General features: G+C 50.9%; 1 protein-coding gene across 1 annotated transcript in view; it reads right to left on the bottom strand.

Moving 5' to 3' along the window:
* PRKCA (protein kinase C alpha) overlaps nucleotides 1-9,934 on the bottom strand; it is a 303,592-nt gene that overhangs the window by 67,951 nt on the left and 225,707 nt on the right. The window contains exons 5-6 of the mRNA XM_055089814.1: nucleotides 9,736-9,870; nucleotides 9,411-9,507 (exon numbers count right to left, since the gene is read on the bottom strand). Coding sequence (XP_054945789.1) covers nucleotides 9,411-9,507; nucleotides 9,736-9,870 — 232 coding nt within the window. The remainder of the gene's footprint in view (nucleotides 1-9,410; nucleotides 9,508-9,735; nucleotides 9,871-9,934) is intronic.

The following is a 9,934-nucleotide window of genomic DNA, read 5'->3' as shown; positions in this document are numbered from 1 at the left end:
CGGTCTGGGAGGATCCCACATGCCGCGGAGCGGCTGGGCCCGTGGGCCGTGGCCGCTGGGCCTGCGCGTCCGGAGCCTGTGCTCCGCGACGGGAGAGGCCACAGCAGAGGGAGGCCCGCATACCACAAAAAAAAAAAAAAAAAAACAAGTGGACACGTGGTTGGCTGTGACCCCGCGCTGCTTGCTATGGATCCTGGGGTGATGGAGTCTGCCCTCACTACAAACAGCCTGGAATCTGAACCTGTTTACTCGTTAGTCGGCAGGTCACGTCTCCTCCACCGGCATGTCTCAAGCTGTGACGGGCACAGGAATCACCTGGGGACGTGGTTAAAATGCAGGTTCTGACCCAGTACAAGCCCAGGACGGGGTCAGAGATTCTGCCGTTTCAAACCCGGACGCCCTGACCCAGAACTGTGCTCTTCACCCCCAGCAGCCGCCTAGATCCCGCACGTTTACGTGTCTAATATTAAAGCCCCCGATGCTGCTGGTCCACGGAGCAGACGTGGAGCTGCCAGGGTCCAGAGCACCAGGGTGTCACCTCTCCCTTCAGAGACCTTGGGATCACCTCTCTAGGGGTCCCCAGTCCTAATTCTCTGTAGGCTATGTTCCTTGGGAAAGACAGCAAACACCGTCGCGTGTGCTGTTACCCTTATTCCAGCTTTTCTCTTCTAGGGGCCTTGCGCTCCTCAGGTGCTCGAGGCTGCACGATAAAGACGTGCATCATGTCTACGTCGTGTCGATGGACACTGGCTCTCTCTTCCCTCCTTCCCATCCCTGTCAACAGGGGGAAGCATCCTGGTACCCGCGAGTCCCCTGTGGGGACCAGGGCCTGGGGACACGTGATAGCTGCTGCTAACACTTGCTAGTACTAGGTTTGCCCTGTTTCTTCAACCAGCAACACCCGGCCACAAGGCCACCTCCACGGCTACAAACACAAAGCTTTTCTGTCATTTCAGGAATTCATGAGGATGGAACAGACGACCGGGGTGTACTGTCTTCTTTCGGTTTCCCAACAAAACCACTTCCATAAGATAAATTATACTGAAAACATGTTGCCGTGCCGTAATACAAATGCATTCACCCTCCCTCACAGACTAATAAAAAATTCTGTGCAGTTGCTCTCAGAGGCTTCCTTGGAGTTTGCTCTGCTGAGGGGCAGGGCTAACCCCATTACAATGATCTAATGGAGGGGTGAAAATGGTTTCCAACACCAAGCCTTGTCCCATTTTAGTTTAAGATTTTGCTCCTAAGACAGAACAGAAGCACAAAGATTAAAATAAAATCTCTTTTAACTGATGTACATTTTATAGATTTTTTTTCCCCCTCTTAACATCACACAGTTCAGAAAGTAATTATGTAAGCCATTTGGGGGGAAGAAAAGCAGAATCCGTATCAGGGCACTTGGATTTTCTGTTCTGTGCCCAAAAGGTCATCTGAAAGTACCCAGGTTTCCATAGTAACAGTGGCAGGCCAGATCAAATCAACAAACAGCTACAATTTATCTGAGGGTCTCCAATGAACTATTTTTTTTCCCATCCGAAGAATATCCTGAATTAGCTAAAGTCTTCAAAGACAACGGAGGCTTTTGGAAAATTCAGTTTCAACAACAGCAACCAGAAGAATGCTTGCTTTGCTCTTTTCACATATAACCTAGCAACTGAGTCTCACGTGCAGCGATTTAAAAAATACCTGAACTCTAATCATAATCGGATCACGTTTTGTTAATCAGTAACGAGGATGATCTCAAAACGTTTCCCCAGAATAAATAAGAACAGATACATATGTGACCTTCAGGCATCTGCAGAGTTTCCAGGGTGATCCTGCTGGTAGTTTCTGGAGCTCTACCACAAATCCTGCAAAGCATTCTCATGCACCATGGGGATCAATTTTTATCTTGGCTTCTTTTGGGTTTAGACCAAATGGTCACAAATGCAAAAAGCTGTGAAGACACAACCTCATACATTATTTTGACAGAAGCCATTGCTAATCCAGCTTTAGATTCTGACGAGTGGACATTCTGTAGAATCTTTCAAACAAGTCTTCCAAATAAAATATTTCAGCCACAGAAAGCTAGGGTCACCTGTTTCCAAAATACCTGTCAAAATCAACATAGCTCCGGGATCCCAGCCTTCAGGTCACATGTTTACCACAATACGAGACGTAAGACAACCTTGTGTTCAGAAGACAGGCCAGAGGTGCCCTGCCCCTTCACTTCCCTGGACGTCTGACCTCTGCTCACAACTTTCCAACTAACCAGAAAATCTCAATAGATTTCACTGTGACTTTTGAGATTATTACTAGAAATGTGCATTATTAAATTACTAGATAACTCAAATATCACCCCAGCTTTGTTATAGCCCTGTGTCTCTAATATAGTTACCGGGCCACGCAAAAAAATTAGACTCATCTGCACCTAATAATGGGCTCAGAATCTTGAGGGAATCTATTTTCTGAAATCCAAGTCTCTTGGAAACAACTGATTTCTTAAGCCCGGGAAAAATACCGTACATCAGAAAGTCATGGGTTTTGCACTTCAGTCCTCATCTTGCATGAAACTGTTTTTCTTCATTGGGAGGAATGTCTTAGACCAGCCCTGTCCAGATGTGACTTACAGACGTAATTTTACATTTTCTAGTAACCTCATGAAAAAGATAAACAGGTGAAATTCATTCCAATAATATTACATTTAATACTAACATACAAAAGCATGGGACACAAAGTAGAATAGAGTTATTAGATGTACATTTAACCCAAGAGATCCAAAATATTATTTCAATACATAATCAACATAAAAATTATTATTAATGAGCTATTTTACGTCCTCTTCTTCTTATGGAGCCTTTGAAATCCGGTGCGCACTTCGCGCCGACAGCACGCACGTCTCAGCTCAGACCGACCACGTTTTAAATGCTCCGTAGACTCACGTGGCCAGTGGCTGCCGAGATGGGCAGTGCAGCCCTAGAGGATTTTCAGGGTCAGGGACAATGCAGCTGCGTGCCACGTGCCACAGGAAACAGCCGAAGAAGAGCCGGCCTGGGAAGCCCGTCCTCTGGAAACGTCATCAAGACGGGAGAACGAGCGTTCGGCCTCAGGCTCCGGGGAGCCGTGAACGCTGGTCTGCTCTACGGAGCGAGGCCGTGCCAGCGTTTCTAACACTCCAACAGGCGTCTGGAACGCTCTTGCCTTCTGGTGGCACCTCTTCTGCACACATAAATATAGTCTCGGAGTTTATACGTTTTTATACACGTAAGTCAAAATTCAGTTTGAACAGGTAATGTCTTTTTCATATAATCAGCTTCGATAAAAGCAAAAAGGAGTCCTAGCTAACATTTACTGAGCGCTCACTCTGTGTCGGGGACCAGGCTAAGCAACTGGCATAAATGGACCGCTGTCATCCTCGGAGCAATTCAGTAGGCAGTACTATTATCATCCCCGTTTCATGAACAAGGAAACTATAAAGAGCAGAGAGTTTAAGAATCGCACCCGGCGTCACCAGAGCTAGTAAGTGGAAGAGCCAGGGTGTGAAGCCCTGGAGAACGATTCCAAGTCGTATATTCTTCCTAGAGCACCCTGCCCTGCGTAACCTGTCCAAGCTCAGACGAGTGGGATGGACATGAGCAGGATGTGGGCCCCGGCAGGAGGGCTCCAGGGCTGGGCTCTTAGCCACACGAGGCAGTACCACTTCTCATGGGAAAGTGGTACCCGTGCTCAACCCAGAAAACGCCTGGAGCTTAGCCATTATCTCCTGCTCCCTGAAGGGACAGGACGGGAGACGGTGGTCAAGACCACACCCCACGAGCAACTGCTGTGTTTCACACACGGTCATCAATTTCTCTCTTTTCTATAGAACTTTAAAACTATTTCCCTACAGGGAGCTCACACACTGCAATTTAAATAAATTCATCTTGTTTTCCTGAACCCTTATACTCCACGGAGTTACGGACGAAATATCATCTGTCAGCTTTCTCCTGGGACACTACTTTCCATTATTTTCTGACAACAGAAATATTCCGACGCAGACAAAGCCCAAAGCGTGTGGCCTCTGAGCCGTCTTAATTCCGCTATGGATGCGTCGGTTTTGCTTCCTCACTTTTTCTTTAATATTAGATTTTCACGTACGCTGGAGTGGAGCAAGGTGGGTAGCAAGAAGAGAAAGAGACGAAGGTGCTTTTGGCTTCTTATTATGTTGTTTTTTAAATGATCTAAAACAAATGATGAAAGTGACGAATCCACGACAATCAGGCAGAAGGGAAGGGTGAGGCCTCCTCTGAGGAAAGCTGCTTGACTTTTTTTTTAAACCTCGGACTCTCCTGTAACTGTAACGACATGTGTGGGAGACAAGCAACCCCACAGGTAGAAATGAGTTCCTTTAAAGCCCATCTGTACTTGAGAGTCATCAAAATACAAATTAGAGGTAGTGGCAGTGATACTGGATTAAAACCTGACGAAGGTTCTCAGCTCTTCTGGCTCAGTTTCTCCCCGGGTAGCAGGGCTGGTCTTGGTTAGAATGCCTTGCCCAGGGGTGAGGGGCCAGGCCTCAGGAGAAGTCTCTGCATCAGACCCTAGGGAGGGAAGTGGTCCTCATCCTTGCTCCCCTTTCCTCCTCCCATTTTCTTGATTCTGGGACAAACCCAACTCTGCAGGTAGACGTGGCCCAGATGGCTCTGGGGAAGAGTCAGCCAGCTCACTAACAACCGGGGAAACGGACAAATGCCAGTAGGTCCTCTGAAAACGTTTTAAACGAGGAACAGGTGTGGTCAGAAGATACCCTTTCTTCCAACGGGTAAGTTGAATGTCGTGTAGAAGTCGCCAGGCATAGCTCAAGATGCGAAAGGTTCAGACCCCGGATTTTGTAAGACATCACAACAGCAACATGGCGCCCACAGAGACGCTGGGCTTTCATGTGAGTGGATGACGCGCCCTTTCTGCTGTTGACCTAACGAGTCATTAGCTGCCGCTCTCCCGGTGATTAATTATCCTGCCTCCATTCCCGGTGGTTTACAGCCAGCATCTTCCAGATGTGCTCACCTGGAGCGTTTAACCAGGACCCTAAAGCAAAGCCCCCGCAGAAGCGCCCACGCAGACTGACTCCTCAGCGTGGGAATTCTCCTCCCCTGAAAACTGCTGAAACCCTGTTTTGTCCAGGGACTATCTGATCCATTGCCAGTTACACGAAGTTCCCAATTTGTACACGTTACGCTCCAGAAATCCATGTCAATGTAAGTGAGGATAGATCTCGCCATAAACACAATGTTATTAAATGGCGATAAAGTTCTTACCATTAGGCCTCTATTTCATCATACGGCTGGTCTACAGAACTTAGAACGTGCCCATTATTTACAGCATGATCGCAACATGAAAATTAATTTTTTTAAGGGAAGCTCCTAAAGTTAAAAAAAAAGTGCCCTCAACAACCTCGCTTTTGCAATGAAACATACAGAGGAGGATGATGTTAAGAGCTAACACTTGCATAAGTACGCTTTTAGAACTTTCCTACTGACTAATCTTCGAAACAATTCTGTGAAGTAAATACGGCTATTATTCCCATTTACAGTGAAGGACACACACAGGAAGGTCACATGGTTAATAAGTGGCAGAACCAGGTCTGATTCTCGGGTCCACGGGCTGAGCCAGGGGCTGGTGACCCACGGGCCGGAGCTGGCCCGGCGCCTGTTCTTGTAAATAACGTTTTGTTAGAACGCAACCAAATCCGTTTGTTGACATCTTGTCTGGGGCTGCTTTCGTGCTACGAAGGCAGAGGTGAGTAGCTGTGCCAGAGACCCCGTGTTGTGCAAAGCTGGAAGCATTTATCATGGGACCCTGTACGGAAAGTCTGCTGAGCACGGCTAAGCCATCGCTGGATCACCTCTGAGGGAAAGCAGACCCTCTTGCTGGCCTCGACCACAAGCCTCACCACGGGGAGTGGGGCCCAGAAGCGGGAGGAAGGAACAGGGGACCTGGATGTCCGCAACAGCGACGGGAGGTCCAGGGGGTCACTGACCAGTACAGGGGGTCATGTTTATTTCCCAATACGCTTCCTGTTCCCAAAAAGATCTGAAGCAAGGCTCACAGGTACAGAACCTAACCTCCACAGATGGGGGGCCGGTCTGCTTTAGTCATTGCTGGAAACCTTATTACTGAACAAATGAACAAATATATAATTTATGTTGGTGAATCGGGGTCCACGTGTACTTTATTTGAAGACAAACACGCAACAGGTTAAAGGCCCGCGGACGCGCTGCCCGTGAATATCACCGTCAGGGCTCTGGCTTCGGCTTTTAGGCAGACGAATTCCAGTGGGACGACACATTACAGAGTAAGGTCATTTCCAACCATCCTGGGATTCTCCTGGGCTCCTAAGAGCTTCACTCACTGATCATTCTGTTTGCCAAGGTTCTAGAATCAACAGTAAATTTGAAATCTTTTCCCATATTATGACCAGATAAATACTAGTGCAGTGGCTGAGTTGTAAACGCTCACTTGTTTTGATTTTTCTTTCATAAGACAATGACTTTTGATTTCCGGGGAAGGATTCGAAAACCAGAGTTGAGTTAACTCTTCCTAGAAAACAGAGCTGGACACGGAAAGAAGAACCCTACAGACTAGAGGTTCTACAATCCCACCGAGGAAGGCTTGTTCCTAACACGACTAACTGTCGTGCTGTGCTTCAGCCAATCCTGATCACCATGCAACTGGACATTTTAAAGAAAATTGTACTCAGCTGAATCAAACTGGGAACGTACCTGTGAAAGAGCGGGTGAGGGGGAGGGGGCTGCAGGACAGAGGGCAAGTCCGACGGCGTGTGTTACATGGAGGGAAGGGAACGGGGGGCTTCTGTAGATGCTGGGAGGTGGTCACGCTGCGGCTGGGGGCTGGGAGGGACGCAACAGGGGGGGCCTAGAGGCAGCGTCCTAACTCACAGCCTGATGCCACTGGGGCCCGTTCGGGCAGGCTGGCTGTCACCCAGGACTGCCCCAACGTGGAGCTGGCCTTCACAGCCTGGCTCACAGCAGTCTGGTGCCGGGGAAACCCCGCAACCTCCCCATTTCCAGACCCCACCACTGGACGATCGAGGCCCTGCCTGGAATCCGATCTGCCCACTCTGAACGGCCGCACGAGAGGTGTGCCCAGGCTCTCAGCATCTCGGTGACGCCGTCAAGCGGCCTTCCCATGCAGCCTCTTGCAGAGCGCTTTACAAATGCTCTAAGCGAGCTGCGGTGACTGGCAAAGCCCGGGGACACAGCCGGAGGGCGCTGAGAGGAAAGGCTGGAGCGAGGTCCACCAGGCGCCCCGGGCACAGCGCTCACTGAGCTGGACAGGGGAGGCCCTTCAGCAAGGCCCGCGACGCCACCGCCGGGTCTGTGACGCTCACACGCCCGGAGCCGAGGACGGCGAGCAGCTCCAGGCTCGGCGCACGCGGCCCCTAACCCACCCCCGGAGAGAAACGCTGCCCCTCCAGCCTCCAGCCCTCTGGCCCGGGTTGTTTTGTTTTTGTTGTGAGTTTGGAACGCTGACCTTTGTAAAAAGCTAAACTCACCGCCCAGAAAACCAGGACGGTCACTCACCAGGAAGCCACGGAAATGAAGCCTAGACGTGCGTCAGTGTTCTTCCCCCAGCAAAGAGAAGCCTCAGACGTTACCACGAGCGACGCCACCGCGAGGCCCCCGCACCCTTCTCCCGCAGGTGCGCCCCGCGCCTCCCGTGGCCCTGACCCCCCACGGCCGGTCACCTGCACCTGCACCCCCCGCGGACGCGGGCGGGGCCTCCTGAGCCCCTGGGCTCCCCTCCGTCCCGACACTCTCTCTAGAAGGGTTCCCTTCTCAGGGGGCGGGGGCACGGGGCACGGGGTCAGGGTCAGGGAAGCAGCCCTCCTGGCAGCGTTCCAGGTGCCTGTGCTCCTGTGGCGGGGAGCGGGGGGATGGTGACGGGAAGGAAGACGCAATCGGACAAGAGCCACGCCTCGCAGAGGCCCCTGAAGCGCCCCCAGACCCTAGCAGGCAGCCTTGCACTTGAACGCTTCTAGCTATCGTAAGCCTCCTTGCAAAGAGCTTCATCTCTGTTTCTTGCGAGCAGAGATTACAAGCTGGTTCTCACTGGCTGGGTCCTCCCTGTGTCTAAGGCAATAGATACATGTTTGACTCACACAGAGTTCAAGCTTTAACTGGCTGCTGATACTAAACCAAATCAGAACATGCCATGCGAAAATCTGGCCTTGTGTCTTCCCTGGAAGAGCTGGAAGATCCGGCAGCACGTGACCCGCTTCGAGCTCGGCCGCCGTCGGCTGGAGCCCGGGGTGGGGGTGCCGCCTGCGCACGCACCGCACCCCGCTGTCCCACCCGCCCAGAGGCCCGCCGTCACCGCCGTTTATTTATATTCTCGGGGACCCATTTCACCCCTTTACGCCCCCAAGGGCACCCAGGCTCGCAGCCCCTGCCCTTAAGTGTTTGCCACCAACAGCCTCTTTAACCAGATATTTGTGACAAAGCACTTTGAACATTTTTGTGTTTTATGTCCTTCGGAACTCAGTCTCTCTGGATATGACCTGTATGCGTCTCTGGGACGGAATTTTATTTGGAAGAAGAAAGCCGCAGCAAGAAGAGGGGGCACACGAGAGCATCACCCCGTCAGTGCCGACGGTGCGGGTCTCTGCGTACACGCATGTGTGCACGCGTGTATTTCTTCAGGGTGGGGGAACTGCAGGGCATCCTAATGAGCCCGAGGAAGGGAAAGCTTCCCAAGGGAGGGGCCAGGTACAGAGACTCCGTGGGCTGCTAGAATGAATTCCTCAAACAGCCAGCGCACAGGTGATCAGAGAAACAGGGAAAAATGAAAAGCTGTGACTTGGAACGTAAGGCGGGCGCTTGGAGGAAAGAATGTTCATGAAAGGCCGAGACGTCTGCTAAGTAGTCAGAAGCAGGGATTGACAGGAGGAGAAAGAGGGAAGTCGCGGGTGGCAGGTGACAAAACCGGGACAGAAGGCAGACACACAGCCAGGGGGAGGATGAGAAAGAGCTGCCTTTCCCAATGATCTGCAGCGAAAATTAAGCTTCTGGTCTGATAATGACACCTGAACAGCCTCCCAGGTTAAGGCCGAGGTGACTTCCTGCCCACCTGGAGGAAGCTAGAGCGGGGCGTCTCCCCGCTGATGCCAAACCGATTCCTTAAACAGGAACCAACCACGCTCACTTCTGGCTGTTTCCAATCTCCTTTCTCTAACCGATAAAAGCCACAGAAAGTCAACAGCTTGCAAAGGAAGGTGATTACGCAACATTTATACCTTTACATAAAGAACGAGATTAACATTTAAATGACTGTCTGCCTTCCAGACAAGTGATCACAAAAATCTGGCCCTTCCTGGAGTGAAGCTTTCTAAACGGAAAGGTGATTAAGTCACTGTGTTGTCTCCTCACCTCGAATTTCTGCCTGAGCTCCATGTTGCCTTCTTCATCACCTTCTGGAATGGGTACATTGTAGTACTCACCTTCCTCTTGGTTCAGCAGCTTGTACCTTTCAGAGACAGGGGAGAGGAGGGGGTGAGCCCCGCGCTGGCACCACCCAGGTTCACCCCGCACCCCAAGGCTCTAGTCCAGCTGTTTCTGAAAGACATCCCCCGGGGAGACGGTACCCAGGTAACTCACTCTGGACTTAAACCGGCCCGTTTCCTGAATCTCTAGGCGCGCTAATATTTTCAGACGTTAACTCTTGGCTTACACAGACACACTCGGGCTTCCTCACCATCCACTGGCCGGCATCTTCATCAGCTCCGAGACTCCGAAGGAAAGGGACCCCATGAAGTCGTTCCTGGTTGTCCGATCCCAGTCCCAGATCTCTACGGACAGCCGTCGGTCTTTATCTGAAGGTTTTAATTTGCTACGAAAGAACACACACACACACACACACACACACACACACAGATATATTGTCAACGTGATTG

The sequence above is a fragment of the Physeter macrocephalus genome, chromosome 14 (genome assembly GCF_002837175.3).
Source record: "Physeter macrocephalus isolate SW-GA chromosome 14, ASM283717v5, whole genome shotgun sequence".
Lineage (NCBI taxonomy): Eukaryota > Metazoa > Chordata > Mammalia > Artiodactyla > Physeteridae > Physeter > Physeter macrocephalus.
This window is presented reverse-complemented; position numbering and strand designations above follow the sequence as displayed.